Source organism: Sceloporus occidentalis, unplaced genomic scaffold (assembly GCF_023333645.1).
Source record: "Sceloporus occidentalis isolate IW3139 unplaced genomic scaffold, rSceOcc1.0.p SCAF_1, whole genome shotgun sequence".
Taxonomy (NCBI): domain Eukaryota; kingdom Metazoa; phylum Chordata; class Lepidosauria; order Squamata; family Phrynosomatidae; genus Sceloporus; species Sceloporus occidentalis.
In genome coordinates, this window is record NW_028316981.1 from 133,409,177 (window position 1) to 133,426,948 (window position 17,772).

The 17,772-nt window shown below is 41.7% G+C and overlaps 1 protein-coding gene across 1 annotated transcript in view; it reads left to right on the forward strand.

Annotated features, from left to right (window-relative positions):
- GRIN2C (glutamate ionotropic receptor NMDA type subunit 2C) overlaps positions 1–17,772 on the forward strand; it is a 109,991-nt gene that overhangs the window by 30,556 nt on the left and 61,663 nt on the right. The window contains exon 2 of the mRNA XM_089536785.1: positions 12,519–12,942. Within this exon, the coding sequence (XP_089392911.1) occupies positions 12,526–12,942 (417 nt within the window). The 5' untranslated portion in view covers positions 12,519–12,525. The remainder of the gene's footprint in view (positions 1–12,518; positions 12,943–17,772) is intronic.

Below are 17,772 nucleotides of genomic sequence, written 5' to 3' on the forward strand. Positions count from 1 at the left end.
GTGATTTTCCTTTGTCACATGTTAGCATTCACACTTGGATGGATGAAGTGCACATTAAGACCAGGATGGGAGTTCATTCAGCAACCGCTTGGGAGAACTGGGCTTACCAGCTTGTGTTTATTGATCTTCCTCTGATGCTTTTTAACAGCAGCCTGGCATGGAGATGAACTGATTGAGACAACTTGGCTTGCTACCTTTCTGCTTGCAAGATTGCTATTAACAACTGATAGAGAAACAGATCCAGTGGTAGGGAAGGCTGAGGGGGGACACATATATTACAAAGTGAGGCAAGAACTATATAGTCCACCAAATAAAAACAGAACAGAACAGAAAATGCCTGACTTCTGGAGACATAATAAAGTCTATTGCCACTGTGGGACTAAACTATATAATAACACTAATCACACACATGGGTATCAAAATTAGCTCTTCAAGTAATGACTACCTCCCTCCTCCATTTATTTTGTTTTGGGACTGTTGATGTTTTGATTGTTAGGTTATGGCACTACCAAAGAGAAAAATGGCCACAAGAGGGCCCAGAGTGGAGGCAGGGAGCTTTGGCAACCTCAAACCTACATGCTTTCAGAATAGTTGTGGAAATTAAGATCTAAAACATGCTTTGATAGGCTCCAGATGTCTAGTATGGAAAAGTCAAAGAAAGGTAATAGAAAGACCCAAGTCCCTCTGAGTGTGGTGGAATCTCCTTCTTTGGAGGTTTTTAAACAGTGGCTGGATGGCCATCTGTCAGGTGTGCTTTGATTGTGAGTTCCTGCATGGCAGAGGTTTGGACAGGATGCGCCTTGTGGTCTCTTCCAACTCTGATTCCATGATTCTATGATTCTAATTGACTGCAAGCTTGTTCCCTTGAAAACTGAAATACTTTTTAGAGTTTATTAGAATTTTAAAATGGCATGGTATATAGTCTTACTACACATTTTCTTGAACAGAAAATAATTAGGATTATGAAATGTAAGATTGCTTGTCTGTCTGTGAATGAATAATTGAGTGTACATTCATTCTACATGACATAGTTATATTAGTTTGATACCACTTTAAACATCAAAGCTCCATCTTACAGAATACTGGAATTGATTATGTACTTAGAATTCTCTGCTAGAGAATTTTCAGTATCTCACCAAATTACAAAACCAACATTTCTGCAGGACAGAGCCAGGGCACTTTCCTCTAACTGATCTCTACAAACATGGGTAGGTGAAATGCCACATGTGTCCCTCAGTGGACTTCTGGCTACTTTAAGGTTTTTGTTTATTTGTTTCAACATTTTGAATGAACTGTATGGTTCCCATGAAGGCTTCTGGGGCAGAAAACTGCCTGCTAGATTTGGCACCCCTGCACTAAAGAGTCATTTTGAGACAGGGCAATAACTTGACTGGGGAGGACTCTTCATTCTTTGTCTCTGAGTCCTTGAAATGGGTCCAGATGTAACTGTGTGCAATGGTGGAATGAGGCATTTATCCTGCAGTAGCAGCCCTTCCAGCCTTCTGCAAATGCTAGACAGAGATTTAGGGAACCCTGGTGCATGAGATGAACTGTGGTGCAGAGCCAGAGGGGGGAAGCTCTAAAAATCCGGTGTCTTCTGTGACCAAAGCCCATGCACCAGAGGAAGGCAGATACTGGATCCAGTCTCTTGTCTCTTAAAGTGCCTCTTAAAGCATTATCCAGCCATGTGCAAGATCTGTTTGTTTTCTAGTTATACAGCCATTGTGATAAAGTGTGCGGACATAAGATATGCACATACACATATGTATCCACATGTCAATCAAGCTTCCAAGAATGCAACACCAGGTGTGTTTAAAGATGCACGGCCATGATTATTTTACTTCCATGCATTTGCTATAGACAACATCACTCTACGTTGGACATTTCTTCCCAGCAGTCATAAAGGAGTATATCACACGGAGCTTTTTGGAGATTTTCTGGTTCAGTTGCGACGTGACTGCACTTCCAATGATGCACATTCATGTCATAAAGTGAATGTGTTATCAGACACTATTCCTTCCTATGGGAGCTCCTTGCGAGGTGCTTCCGCAGTGATTCCAAAGTGACCCCTCATTTTGGTAAAACTGGAAAAAAGTGACTTCACAGAATTGGTCTGGTGTGGAAAACCACTCTGATGTAACCTCCTTGGCACCCTGTGTCCTGCTCCTTCATCCCCCTCCTCCTCCTTCATGCCATCTCGCCCCCTCTACCACACTGCAACCCATCCCATCATTCCCATCATCCCCTGCCTTCTCCTGCATCCCGATCCTGGCCCCAGGGACTCCCAGCGAGCTATCCCATCATCCCCTGCATCCCAGTCCTGGCCCCAGTGACCCCCTGCCATCCATCCCATCATCCCCCGATTGCTTCTGCATCCCCATCTCACCCTCTCTGCCAAACTGCCATCTATCCCATCATCCCCTGACTGCTTCTTCACCCCGATGAAAGATGACAGCTAAGGAGGGGGCAGGGAAGGATGACAGCATCCAGAGCCCCACTGAGCATGTGCAAGGGTGCTGATTCGAATAGTTGAACCCTCCGGTGTGGTAATACAATGTGCACTCACTCCACTTTGCTTGAATCCGCATCATGTGACTTGCTTGGAATAGAACTGACTTCGCTTCCCCCTCAGTTCGGAAGGGCAACAGAAAGACAACCAGGTGTGGTAAAACATCATGTTTTAACCTTAATTTGTATTGCTAGACAGGAGTGACTCTGGATCTGGTGTGAAAAAACATCACGCTTTGCATTGCTAGAACAGGAGTGACTGTGGATCTGAGCTGCAAACCCCCCATGTGTGATAAGGTCCAAAGGAGCACCTTGTGGTGGAATCAGGGGAATGCCTGTGCGACTCACTTAGGGTCTGCATGCCTGTTCTGCTTGAGAGCCCCTTCCCAAACTTTGCTGTGTCCTGTCTTCCCAAGACTGGCAGCTTGAACAGCTGCCTTTCTTTCTCCAAAGTAGTTAGAGCTAATTTCTTTCCCTTGAAGTGTCTTAAATTTTTTATTATTACGACTGGTGCTTAATCTTTGAGTTGATGGAACTGAAGGTGCCTATCAGGCTGTGAAAGATCTTTTTTTTCCTTCTTAATTTGAAATGGAAGGCAGGCTGTGCTATGGCAGCTGACAGCACAGGGACAGCAGGAGTTGCAAGGGGAGAGGGAAGGAAGCGGGGAGAAGCAATATTGCTCTACAGCATCATTTAAAAGAATACACAAGTGTTCAAGGACACCTGGTATGGAATGAAGGAGGATGGGGAAGTAAGGAGAGGGGTGAAGAGGAGAGGGTTTTAATTAACCATTCAGAAACCGGGAGGTGAAAAAGTGAGAGATTAAAGGATAAATAATCATTTCTTTCGTTCAAAGCTGAAGAAACACATGGGACACATATCACCCTCTACAGTGGCATACCTAGCATGTTTTACACCTGGTGCTGATCATTTTTTAACACCCCTCCCACAAACAAAATTATTTTAAGTAATTATCACAAAATGAAATGAATAAAGATGTGGGGAAAAGCAGTGGCAATAGCAACTCCATGTTTCTGCCACCACTATTGCCTGTCTCTTTGGGGCAACGATGACCTCCAAAGAGAAGGGCAGTAGCAGCACCAGTACAAGTGCCAGTGGTAATTTCATGTTTTTGCTGTCTCTGCCTCCTTTATGCCTCCTCTTCTTCTTCCTCTGATTCACTTTCCCATTTGCCTGGCAGCCTCTTCTAGGTGTGGAAGGGCTGCTGGCTTGGTGGAAATAGGAGGCAGAGGAAGGGTAGGAGGAGTCCATGGCCACCAAGGCTTAGTGAGTGGAGAAGGAGATGCTCGCCTCACTCACTGACAGTGACTGCAAGCAAGCTTCTCCTTTCTCTGCCTACCAAGCCACACCTCATCCCACACCATCAACATTTGGGAAGCAGTGGTGTCACCCTACTTAGAGTGTCATCTGGTGCAGTTCACACTCCATGTAATCGTGATGTCCATGCCTCCCTCCCTCCTCTCTCTCTGTGTATGTGTGTGTGTGTGTGTGTGTGAGGAGAGAGAGAGAGAGAGAGAGAGAATGAAATAAAAGTGTCCTTTTTAAAAACAAAAATTCAGTGTTGTAGTTCAGTAGTTCTCAATCTTTGTCTTAAACTTCCAGAAGCTCCAGTCAGCATGACTAATAGTCAGGGATTCTGAGAGATGAATTCCTAAACATCTAGAGCACTAAAGATGGAGAACCGTTTCTCTAAACCTTATGATTGTGGAGACATGTTTTGAAATATCTGTTTCTTTTCATTTGCCTCAGATGTCTTGCTTTGTGATGTGGCTTTAGCTACATGCCTGGGAGAGTACTGTGGTTTGCATACTGTATTTGCAGTTCTAAAACAAGTTGGCTATTTTTGTTGTTGTTATAGTTTTGTTTTTTTAAACATTTTTAATTAACCTTTGCAGGGAAGAAGAGCAAGGATTAATTTCATGGGAATCAAATGTACATTTCTCCTGCATTTTTCTGTGAACTTTTAAAATCATCGCTCTATTAGGCTTATTGTTGCTGTGCTCATATTATGCAGTGGTCTAAGATTCATATGTCTCTAACTGTATCTGCACTATGAAGACTCTAGTATGCTTACCTTTCCAAGCTTCATTCGCTTCCCATTCTTGGCAGGTATAATGCCCCTCCCAAGGCTCATATCACCCTCTTCCTTCCACTCTTTTGGCAATGACACTCTCAATTCCCAATTTTTGCATTTGGTACAAGTGACTTTTTTTTAAAGACATGTTTTCTGATTTCACTTGTTTGATTGTAAATATCAGAGACTGTAGGGATGTTTGCTTTTTTTTTTTTAGTTCAAACCTCCACATGACCTTCTCTGCCCCCCTTTCTCTCTCAACTGCACAAATCTTGTCATGTCTGAGCTTAGCTGTCACAGCAAATTTCTTCATGACTTTCTGTCCCAATTTAATTCATCTTGGTTTGGGACTGGTTGGTGTTCTCATCCTGTCTACCTTTGCTCCTTCCAAACCATTTATTTTGGCACATGAGGGAGACCTTTTTGTTCCCTGGGTAGATTCCCAACTGCCTTCCTCCTGTCTCTGTCCTTCCCTGTGATTGGTGCCATAGTTGAAAGAAGCCTTCGTCTCATTTCTTCCATTTTGTTCCTCGTCTCCCTTTATTAGCCCCAACATCCATCTCAACACTTTTCATTTCAGCAGCAGGCTGGCATGGTAATTTTCTCGACATTCACCTGGCAAGCCCTGTGTTCTCTTAGTACAGCACCGGATTACGCATTATATGGGCTCTGAAGAAAAAGTGCAAGTAACATCTCAGACCGAGAATCAGAAGAGGTGGAATCCATTCCCACTTCTTTCAATGACTTTGTTTAGATTGCAGGAGGGCAGGAGGAAAGAAAAATGAAGGCAAGCTGGTCCAATGTGCTCTACTGAGGTCGTGTCATCTACAATTGTCTGTAGTACAGGTGGACAGAAGATAGTTCTTGATCTACTGACAGACCTCTCGGTGATGCAAAATATAGCTATGGGGGGGGGGGGGTGAGGGCATTGCTCCCATATGAATTTTCTCCCCCCCCCCCCATTTACATTTTCCTTTGATTCTCAAATCTCTAGCATTGCAGAGTGAAGACATTGAACATTGTTTACTTCTAGAGCTCTTATATTTGCTGTGTTGGCAGTCCCTTGGAAACTTTGCTTCCCTCTATTCTTTGGGTGCCTAAACAATGGCTTGCATCCTGTTCAGCAGTTATAAGATCATAAGCTGGACTTACAATATTGTAACTGCTCAGGATTTGTGTTTATGGTTCTGAATGATGAAATGTGACTCACAAAACCTACTTTGCAGTCTGACAGCACCACAACTAAAGCATTTCCAAGGGTCTGGTAATAAAGGTGCTGGGAAGTGATGTTTGCAATGTGCTTACAGTTGCGAGTCACCATGGGATAAGCAGTGTGGTGGGACTGCAAGGAGTCTCTCCAGATGCCTCTCTTCTCAAGACACCTTGTGACTGGGAGAGCACTGAAATGTCATCACCAACACCTTGGAAATGATTTGGGTTGGAACACTGCCAGGCTGCAAAACTGGCTGTGGTAGTGATGGTGGCATCATCATCAGATGTTTTTACAGTGGTGGAGCTCTGTCATCATAGTTACATAGATGAAGGAGATCTCAACTGGTATTTCTTAATGCTCAACTGACTTTTTAAGTTATTACAATGCTAGAAACATATAAACTGAAGGAAAATTTCCTTTGAAGGGAGTAGAATACTTATGGGAGGACAAAGTCCTTATTTTGCTTCCCCCAGAATCTACACCACTGGGGTGATTTGCAGTAGATCAGCAAGACTTTGTGATTCCAAATACAACACCACCAGCAACAAAAACAGTGGAAAGGCTTCCTCTGATTATGCTGCTGAGAAAAAATTGGGAAAGTTACTTGTAGAGACTGAACATCTACTGAGTCCTCTAGAACATGCTTTTGAGTTGGAATAAAGGTTGGGAGGCAAGACAGGGTTAAATTTGATGTGGCAAGACTCATTACCTCCCTCTATTCAAGCCAACCTTTTGTAGCTGGCAATGGTGGACTTTTGGAATTCTAGTTTAAAAACATATCACACAAATACACACACCAAACTCAGAGTAGAGTCTGTAAACACGATGTCTCCCTGTCTGTAGTATTGAGAACCAATGTGCTGAAATGGTAGTGTTAGTAGAATATTACATTACAATTGGGAAGACCTGGGTTCAGATATCACCCCATCATGAATCTAGTCATTCTTTCATCGTATAACTGATATCATAGAGATATTGCAAGGAAAATTTCTTCCTGTGTGTGGGAGGGGAGTGCATGCCATTCTGAGCTTTATGAGGGATGGGCAAGTTGAAAAGGTATTAAATTACATACACTGACAGATTAGCCAGTGCTTTCCAGGTTACAGTGTACCACAAACTGTGAGTTAGAGGAGAAAAGAAATGTGAGATTTGAGGTACCTCTGTTGTTGAGTGACTTGTGATAATCGTAAGGCCAACCCGGGGGCCTAAATACCCTAAATGCACCAGATCCTGTCAGATCTTGGAAGCTAAGACAGCTCTGGTTAGTACTCAGATGGAAGACTGTCAATGAATATCAGGTGCTGTATGATGTATTTTAGAAGAACAAACTGGCAAAACCACTTTTGAGTATTCCTTGCCTAAGAGGGCCCTATGATATTTGTGGGTTGGCATAAGTCAACAGGCAACTTCAAGTAACACAGAGAGAGATATGGTGAAACTATTATGGGGTTAGCTTGTTCAGAGGTGGCTTATCTTTGCCTTTCTCTGAGACTGAGAAAGTATGATAAGGAGGAAGGAACAATTTAAGGTATGTGGATGACATCATGCTACTAGCAGAAGACATCACAGATTTGGAACAATTACTAAAAAAGATCAAAGAAGAAAATGCAAAAGCAGGCTTCATGCTGAAAATAAAGAAAGCAAAAATAATGACCATGGAGGAATTACATAAATTCAGCCTAAACAATGAGGAAATCAAAATACTTAAAGAGTTCCTATTCCTTGAATCAAACTTTGATCAGAATGGGGACTGCAGTCAAGAAATCAGAATACTAGAAATGAGACGGGCAGCTTTGAAAGAACTAGACAAGACCCTAAAGAGTAAATATATACAACTGAACACAAAAGTTAGAATCATCCAAGCCCTTGTATTCCCCATTGCATGTACAGATGCGAGAGATGCACAGTGAAGAAAGCGGATAAGAAGAAAATCAATTCATTAGAGATGTGGTTCTGGAGAAGAGTACTGAGGATACCATGGACATCCAAAAAGACAATCAGATGGGTTCTTGAACAGATCAAGCCTGAAGTCTCCTTGGAAGCCAAGATGATTAAATTGAGGCTGTCATCCTTTGGCCACATAATGAGAAGGTGTGATTCATTAGAAAAGACAATAATGCTAGGAAAGGCAGCAGAAAGAGAGGAAGATCACACACCAGACAAATAGACTCAACCAGAGAAGTCACAGGCCTAAATCTACAGGACCTAAGCAGAGCAATGGAGAACAGGGGATCTTGCAGATGCCTCATCCACAGGGTTGTCGTGAGTCAGGGTAGACTGGATGGCAGTTAACAACTATATCATGGGAATCTTTTTGATTATGAGTGGTGGAGAGGGTGTATCACCTGATTGAATTGTGGGCTCATGTTGTGCTACATGTTACTACTTCCATCTCATGCTCAGTTTTGGTTGCTGAAGTGACAATTAAGTGGTTGGGAGAAGAAGGTATTTTGTACCACAGTGGCTTGTGGCATTCTGATGTGTGGTTTTTAAGTGACTAAAAAGTAACTATCTTTGCTGCTTTTGAGAATCGGCGAAGTAAAAAAAAAGTTTACAAATTGTTCCTAGCTACAGGGGTACCTAGCTACAGTAGAAATGTATACTGTGTCAGCCTGCTAATTGAATCTCACCCCTTATCCAAAACCAGAATCTATTTGCAAATATATTTCCATTGCATAATTCTAAAGGTTGCATTTGCCTTAGAATTTTGGATCAAGGTTTTATGGAATTGCAGTTAACTTCATGTAGGCTGAAAGATTTTCTAGCTTCATGTGTGTTAACACAGGGCAGGAAGGGAGAGAAGGAAGTGATTCAAAAGAGGGATGGTGCCATTTTTCCACTATGGAGAGATAATTTCATTTTCAAAAGGTTTGGAATAAAAGCATTTGTTAATGCTCAGTCTTTTGTGTGTGTGTGTGTGTGCATGTGCGCATGCGCGTGCGTGCGTGTGTGTGTGTGTGTGAGAGAGAGAGAGAGAGAGAGAGGTGTGAACATTTCCACAGTTATAGGACCAACAAGCTGAGATATACTTCCCTCTAGGAAAGAGTTTTCAAATTTAACCTGTTACTTATTGGAAATGATGATGCTTTTCATATATTTGCATAATCATTTCCAATAAGTAACAGGTTAAATTTGCCCTTTTGATGGCTATGTCAGATCTTGCCAAAGGAAATGGGTAGAAAATTGGAAATGGCTGATGGAATGACCAATCAGGATTGGGATCTGTGGCCAATGAAGTGAGATACAAAAACATGGCCTTGTATTCTCTGCACGAGTTCCACCCTCCATTCGTAACCACAGAGAGCTATTGCCATTGTGGCCTCCTAACCAGGCAGCTGCTTGAATACAGTAGGAAATAGTTTGGTAGGCTAAACAGACCTTTGGCCTGATCCAACTGGTCCCTTCATATGTTCATGTACTCTCACAAGAACTAAAGATGGGAGTGTTTGTTTTTTAAATGCAATCTGGCATAACTAAAAAGTCAGTCATGCAACAAAATCCAGATTGAGTTTGAACATCATTTTGTGCGAAAAGCAATTCTTAATGTTTGGCTCAAGGTAAAACATCTCTTTTATGTTAAAATACCAGGATGGGTTTCACCCCACGAGGCGTTTTATAATAGAACTCAGATCTCCAGTTGGCTGAGGTATGAAGATCTACTCTCAAAAGATAACTTGAATAACTTCATGTTTAAGAAACTAGAGAACATTAAGAACATGGATATCCAAAAAGCATTGGTTTCTTTATCAACAATTAGCAGAAAGATTTAAAAATGACTCTCTAATGGAAAAATTTGAAATTAAAAATACTGAATTGGATATCGTGTGCATCAGTATCTATGCTTGGTAAGAACTGGAATGAGGTACTAGCACCCACAGTGGCCTCAGTGGCAGCTGGTGGCTCTCTGTCATGGATGTGGTGAATGTGCTCTGGGTTTTTATTTCATAGGTCCAAACCACACTGCAGAAATAATCCAGTTTGAGACAGTTTTAACAATCCTGGCTCATTGCTAGGGAATTCTGGGAACTGTAGTTTTGTGAGACATTTAACCTTGTCTGTGAGAGAGCTCTGTTGCCACAACAAAGTACACATCCCAGGATCCCCTAGAACTGAGCTAGGGCAGTTAAAGCAGTCTCAAACTGGATTATTTCTGTGATGTGTTTTGGACCACACTTTAAAAGAGCAATACAAGGCAATGAAGCTCCCAGCAAAATAGGATCAGCACCTTGGACAGCTCCTCTAAACTCTGGAGTAATATTAAGAGCAGATTCATCACTTTCCTGAGGTGGAAGCCACCAGGCTGTACAATTCCTTCCTATGGGAGGTTTATCTGGTACTATCCTCACTGGATTTAAAATGCTGAGTGAAAACCTACCTGCTCCAGCAGATATTTGGCTTGGCTGGCCTGCTGATCTTTATTCTCTTGATTTTTTTAAAAAAAAACCCTCAACTTTCTCTGGTTTGCTGTTTTAATATTTTATTGTTGTGTGCCATCAATTCATTTGAGTTGACTTATGGTGATCCTAAGGCAAATCTATCAGCGTTTTCTTGGCAAGGTTTGTTTAGAAGCTGAGAGAGAGTGACATGCCCAAGGTCATACAGTGGGTTTCCATGGCCAAGTGGGAATTTGAATCCTAATGCTCAGACCAGTACATCAGACTCTGCATTTTAATATTACATGATCAGTTTTTAAAAAAACACTGTGCTGTTAGCTGCCTTGGGCTTCTCAGAAGCAGAAACATTGAATATAAATATTTTAAATAAATAAATGGTAAAATATGCAGTGCTTTGACTATATTTTGGAGTAAAAAGATAAGAATGCACGACTCAAAAAAGAGCCACCCCTAGTGCTGGAAGAGGCAGGTGTTGTTCACAAGGTGACTGGGACTACTGTTTAGTCCACTACATCAATTGGCTCTGACTGAGTGGCACCTTGGATCAGCCAGCCAGGCCCTACATTTGCTCGGAGAGCTTTCTCAGATGGGATGTGGTACACTGATCTTTCACTTCATGTAGCAAAAGTGTTTGCATGCATGTGGGGGGTGTATGAAGCCTTAGGACCTTGAGTGATGGACTGGTAGCAAGACATCTTACCAGCAGTGATGTCAGGAAGTAATACGCAGTTGAGATGATTTATGGAGCAGCTAAATTATGAGATGGGAGAGTCTTTCCTTTTAAATATTTGATTGTCAGCTGTACAAAGCACCAGGCATTTTATCCTCAAGCCTGGTGGGGGCTGGAGGGCAGGTCTTAATTAGGTTGTACATTAGAAGAGCCTTTCCAACTAAGATCACAAAGAAGAGTAAATATGGGTAGCCTAGAAGCTCCTGTTAAGAAAACAAAGAGGCGACAGATAAGCTGAAGCTCAATTGAAATAGCCAGTGCAATGTGGCGTAATGGTTTGAACATTGGACTGTGACTGGAGACCAGGGTTTGATTACCCACCCAGCCATTACAACCCACCAGGTGACCCTGAGCAAGTCACACACTCTCAGCCTCAGAAAAGCCCATGATAGGGTTGCCTTGATTATAAGTTTTTAAAAAATGACTTGAAGGCACACAACAACTACAAGAAAGAAAGAAAGAAAAAGAGAGTAAAATTAGTTCTAGAAAAGGAAATTGGCCACAAGATGGCAGCAGAGGGAAATTGCATTGAGAGAAGTGAACAAGTTTTAAAGAGTAGTGAGAAAGTGGAGGAAGGTCTAAATTTCCTATATAATGCAAAAGCATTTGCACAGGTTCCCTGTTTCTGCATTATATAGGAAATTTAGACCTTCCTCCACCTTCTCACTACTTCTTGACCTGCATTTCCCAAACCTTTGACCTTTTGCCTTTTGTCTTTCTGATTGTTGTGTTCCTTTTGCATTCTGGTTTCTGTGGCATTATCATTTTTGTTCATTTGGTGATTTTGCTTGAAATTCTTTTAGAAGGAGTGGGTGGCCAGGAGGAGTGGGGGAAACCCTCCTCAGGGAATAAACAGAAACACTTGTTTATTTATTTGCTCATCTGTCACTCGCTTAAGCTCTTGCCTGTTCAGGCTAATAACTGAACAGTCAGCCCAATTGAACTCTCTTGATGTCTTCAAGGAAAACAGAATTAACTCTACTTGGCTAATCTCAGAAAAAGACAGAAAATTCCCCTTGATCCATCTGACAGCATCAAACAGGATCTTGGCCAAGGTGTGTTAATGTGATGAGAAGTAGAAATACCAGATGAGCAAGTGTAAAAGTACGGGGAGAACAATGCTTTGTGGAGCCCAACTGAATTGTATTATTATTATTATTATTATTATTATTATTATGTTTAATTATATCCTGCCTTCCTCCCAGTATAGAGACTCAAGGCAGCTATTGTACATGAATTGTACTCACATCACTTTTTTTTTTGCACATTGCACATTTTACGTCTTGACCTAAGGGTTTTTTAAAAGCATAAAACAAAACATATAATTTGTAGGTGAAGCAAATGGCTGTTTAGGAATAGTATTTTAGAGAGTTATTCTACTAACAGAGCTGTAATTGGCATTCCATCCCATGTACATTCAGTAACAAACCCAGGCTTCTTGATGCAAAATAGGTGACAAGGCCCTCTGATATCTTATTGGTGAAAAGCAATGTATGTACCTTCCTTCCCTTCTCCTCATTTCTGGTTCTTTTACTTTTGCCTTTTCCAACTGTGGTTTATCTTTGTTCTGGGCTGCAGGGACTCCATGGTGGACATGGGCAGAGCGCTGAGAAACATCCTGGTGCTGTCCATGGTACTGGGCTGTTCAGCTGTCCTGATGGATACTTTCTTGCCAAGCTCCAGGGAACCAGTGGTGAATGTGGCTATAGTTTTTGGAGGATCCTTGTACCCTCTCCACATCCGCAACCGGCTGTCGCACCAAAGTTTCCTGGACATGCCTTTGGAGATTCATCCAGTCACAGTGGTAGTGAATGACACCAACCCCAGCACTCTCTTGACCCAAATCTGTGGCATGCTATCCAGCACAAAGATCCATGGGATTGTATTTGAGGACAACATCGGCACAGAGGCTGTGGCACAGATTCTGGACTTCATCTCATCCCAGACCCATGTACCTATCATTAGTATCAGTGGAGGATCTGCTGTGGTCCTGACACCTAAGGTGATACCTCTTTGTTATTCTGGGTGACTGGGCTGGAAATGGGCAGAATACAATATTCATAAACACCCATCCTTCCTTCTCTCCTTTCTTGTCTTTTATCTCTTACTGTATCTATCGATATGAACCCTAGGATCTTCAGGGAAAGGCTTTCTTTCAGTCCCACCACCATCATAGGCTCACTTGGTGAGGACACAGGAGAGAGTCTTCTCAGTGGCTGCTCCCACCCACTGGAACTCCCTTCTGTGGAAAGCAAAGTTGGCTCACTCCCTGCTTTCCTTTCACTGTCAGGCAAAGAGCTTTTTGTTTAATCACACTTCTAATGTGTAAGCAGGAGAGCTTCTAATTGGGATGTTTTATTTATCTTTTTAAACTTTTGTGTGATTTTATATTGTTTTATATGGAAAATTTAATTTTCTAAAAATATATTGTGACCGTTTTATTGACTCTCTCTGGGAGCTGCCTTGGCTCTCACTCTGGGCAAAAGGCAACATACAAATGAAATGAAATGAAATGAAATGAAATGAAATAAAAATTTTCCTTGCTTCCTTAGTCCATCATATCCCTTCTCTTCCTTTTTTCCATCTGTTCTTAAATTTATTACAGTTATATGCCAAGTAGTGGAATAAAAAATCCATAGGAAGTTGTTTATGCTTAAAAAAAACCCTCTCTTATTTATCAATAGTTGCATGAGCTTGGTCTCTGGTCCTGGCAGATCTGTTTGAAGTCTGGAGAGAATCTATCGATTGCTTCTTCTTCTTCTTCTTTAAGTTTGTTTTTCAAGATTCCATGTAATCTCCCAAGAAATCTCAAGACAACTCCCAATAGTTAAAATATCACAGTGAATTATTTTAAAATGAAAACCAATGAAAATACATCCAAAATAATCTAGCAATTAAAAAAGCCTTCTAACTCCCTTCAGCAGCTAGGCAGAACACTTAATCATCAAATGCCTCAGTAAACAAGAGAAAGCCTTAGACTAGTGCCTCAATGCAGAACATTAGGTGTGCAACCAGAAGTTGCCTGAGAAAAGGCAATGGCTACTGTCAGTTGCCACTGTTCTCTCTGGTGACCTGGAGAAGGGCCTTGGGTGATGATCTTCAAGAGTACGCTTACATGGCAGCAGGTGGTCTTTTATTATTTCTTTCACCCCTTGAAGGTGATGTCAGGGGCTTTGACGTATTGTCGAACAGGATCATTATAATAATACATAAATGTCTGAGGCCAGCTGTATACTTGTAATAAAGTTAATTGAGTCATTTGTATTGTTTTGCTAAGCAGTTCTTGGCTTGCATGAACCTCTGCCACAATGTCCTTTTGCTCCTGCTCTCCTCTTGTAACACCTTGTAATCAACATGATTTGGATACATTGTTAAAGTGATGGAGGATATAGGTTTTATTATGGTCCATCTCCCCATAGAAAGGGTCTAGAACTAGATGATTTGTCCTACATACAGCTTATGCCCTACTCAGGTTATTATCATTATTACCACTGAATGAAAGTTTGTATGGAAAATCCAAGTTCAGGTACCCTCTCCAGCCATAAAATTCACTGGGTGATAATAGAATCTGGGTGATCACTACCTGAATCACCACTCTCTCAGCCTGGACCAGTCATTCTGTCTACCCTTGGCCTACTTCACTGGGTTGTTGCTAGAATAAAGTAGGGAGGAATGAGCCAAGTGCAGTGCTTTGAGCTCCTTGGAGGAAAGGCAGATATAAATGCAATTATTACATAAAAAAGGAACATTTTCTCTCTTAAATACTACAGCACTCCATACAAACTGAGCCAGTCTAGCCATTCTGTACTACATATATATATATATTTTCTTTTTCCTAAGCACATTGTTGTACTGTTTCTTTTTACTATTGGGGGATCATCTAAAAGTGCTGAGCATGTAGAAGGACAAGGGCCCAAATCCTGACAATCAGCATTGCTTCCCCTAGGCTTTGCATGTTTCTTGTGATGTGTAAGAACTCTGTATTTTCATCTGGTGATTTAGCTAACCATTTATCATTTTTTGGCTGCTGCTGATACTGTCTGGACAAGGAAATGGAAATGGGATAAATCTTCTTTGATTATAGGATGTCTAATGAGAGTCTTTTATATTGCTGAAATTGGGAAAAATGGCCTGTGTTGGTTTGTATGTGGGAAAGCGTGTGGCCAATGGCTTTGTCAATACATGACATCTGTTTATTGATTTCTGGACTAGTTATTCTAAACTAGTACAAACAAGTGATTGTGTCTTTCCTCTACCAGTGAATTTTAAAGTTCAGAAGGGGTTTGTGAGGAAGAAAGCCAAGCATAATCTACAATCCTCACCCCATCAGAACTATTGGGATGCTACTCAGGTCAGTGAGGGGGAAATTCAGCTCCATAGTTCATCTCAGCCATGCAGTGGTAGTTTCTTAACTCACCAGCTCATGGCACTTGGAAGTACACTGCAGTGGCTGCTGTAGGGTACTTTGATTCCTTACAGGTGGAGAGTGCACTGAGTAATTATTTTTAGCTTGCTTTCCTGCACAGTGTGTCAGAGATAGTTACTGTCATGTGCTCACAGGGAAATGTGTAAACTTTCTCTGTGCCTTATTCATAACTAGCACAATTTGTTTTTATTTACTTGACCAGACTGGGATTCTCACGGGTGTTACTTTTTGGAGGCAAACCTCTTCAAGGCACAATCAGGAATCATACAAGCCTTCTTGGGTCTGTCTCTTTGTCCTTGCCTGGCCCTATAAGTGCTTGATCCCATATCAATGTGCACTACATAAAATGGAAAGGAAACTTTGGCTCTGCCTTCAGATGTTGTTGGTCTGTATGATCCCTCCTGATTGATACAGTTGGCTACACAGCTGATGGTGAATTGCAGTCAACAAAAGGTGGAGGGAAACGTGTGCTGTAAAACAATATGTAGAGGGGGCCATAGGTGACTAATTACGGGTTCTCACTGCCAATTCAAAAGAGGTTCTGGGCCACTGCTACCCCCATAGTTGGAATCCTGTTAGGGACATGCATGTATTTTACACATGTTTATGCCCCCTTTATAATAATTGTGTAAAGTGTTGCTGCTTCTACAGCACCTCCCCTGCACATTACAAGCCTGCTGTAAAGGACAGTCATGCTTTCTCTTGGCCATTTAGTGGTTCATTGAGGAGTGCATGTCCATTTAGTGGCTAAGGAAGGGTGTGGGATTTCTAGGCAGTATCCAGGAGAAAAGAACAGTCATCTTCTGGATCTCCAGTGTGCTGCTGGAGATCTGAGAGGAGAGAGAAAGCTGTTGTAAACTCATCACTGCATTACAGCAATCAGATGGTTCTTGGGTGCCCCCACACCTTCCTCTAGCCTTGAAATGGCCAGGGAGCAAGTGGCTGCCTTTTCAAGCAGACTTGCATACCTGGGAACCATGTGGCTGGGTGGAATTGTATGTGTGTATGTAGCACATTTTCACATTCAATGAGGATTGTGGTTTATGCCATCTAAAAGAGCTAACGTGGCAGAATACCCAGGTGATAATTCATTAGGAGGTTAGAAATCCATGGTTATTACCTCCATACCCTGCAAGCAAATTATTTGCTTGTAAAGTGGATTTGTGTCAGTTTTTGTGAAAATATGCTTACAAGAATCTTCCAGAATAATAACTTGCTACATGAGAGCAGACACTACAGGAAGAGACTAGACTCTCATCAGATGTGAGTAAACCAAGAGTGGAAACAGCAGCATAACTTCATGTGGAATTCTTCCTCTTCCAATTGCTCTTAAAATACAGTCATGAACACATGCTACATATTGATTATTGGTGGATGGCAGGGCATGAATAAGAATGTACACCATAGGGTGATCCCATGCTAGAGGAAGGAATGGAAGAATCCACACAGAGGTTGCAAGTATCTGAAGTAGTTCCATGTACTTGTTTTGTTACTGTTAATTGTTACCAAGTCAACTGTAGCTTATGGAGACAAAGACTAAGATGGGTTATTCTGGAAAACCAGTATGCAAAGGGATCTTACAGCACCCTTGAGACTAACTGAAAGTTAGAAGTTGGTAGCATGAGCTTTTGTAGCCTTGAGCCTTCTTCCTTAGGTGCACCACCAAATAATAATAATAATAATAATAATAATAATAATAATAATAATATACATTTTTATTTATCTTTTTCCGCCTCTCCCGGGTGGATTGAGGTGGGATTACAACCTAGTATAAAAATACAAGTACAGGCAGAACAATAAAATACATAAAGAATGTATCTGAGGAAATAGGTTCAGGTCTACCAGAGCTCATGCTACCAACTTTGATCTTTCAGTTAATCTCAAAGGTGCTGTAAGATCCCTTTGTATACTCATGGAGACCCTATGGATGAGAGACCTCTAAGGGCCCTGGGCATCAACAGACCTGCTCAGGACCTGTGAATTCAGGACTGTCCCTAATTTTGCTCTTTCCACACGCAGAATAGCAGATAAACCAGCCATGAAGAATCCATCATTCACATGTACTTTGTACTGACATGTAAAGCCAGTGGGTAGTGTAGGGCAGAGTCTTGGATCAGTGGAGAAAGGTTCATACTGCAGAGAGGCCATGAAACCTTTTCTGCTTCTGGTGAATTACCTGGATGCAGTTGGCTGTTCCTGGTTTTGGCATCAGAGATAACTAAGGACCCAAACAGACAGGCCAAAATAGAGCTGCTTCTGGTCACTTTGGAGATATGCTACTTAAATGACACACGCATCTTAAGAGACCAGAAGCCACACCAAAGCCACGCTCTTGTCCTATGTACTGGAGCAGAGCTTTGACACTGCTTCTGGTCTCTTAAGATGCATGTGTCATTTAAACAACAT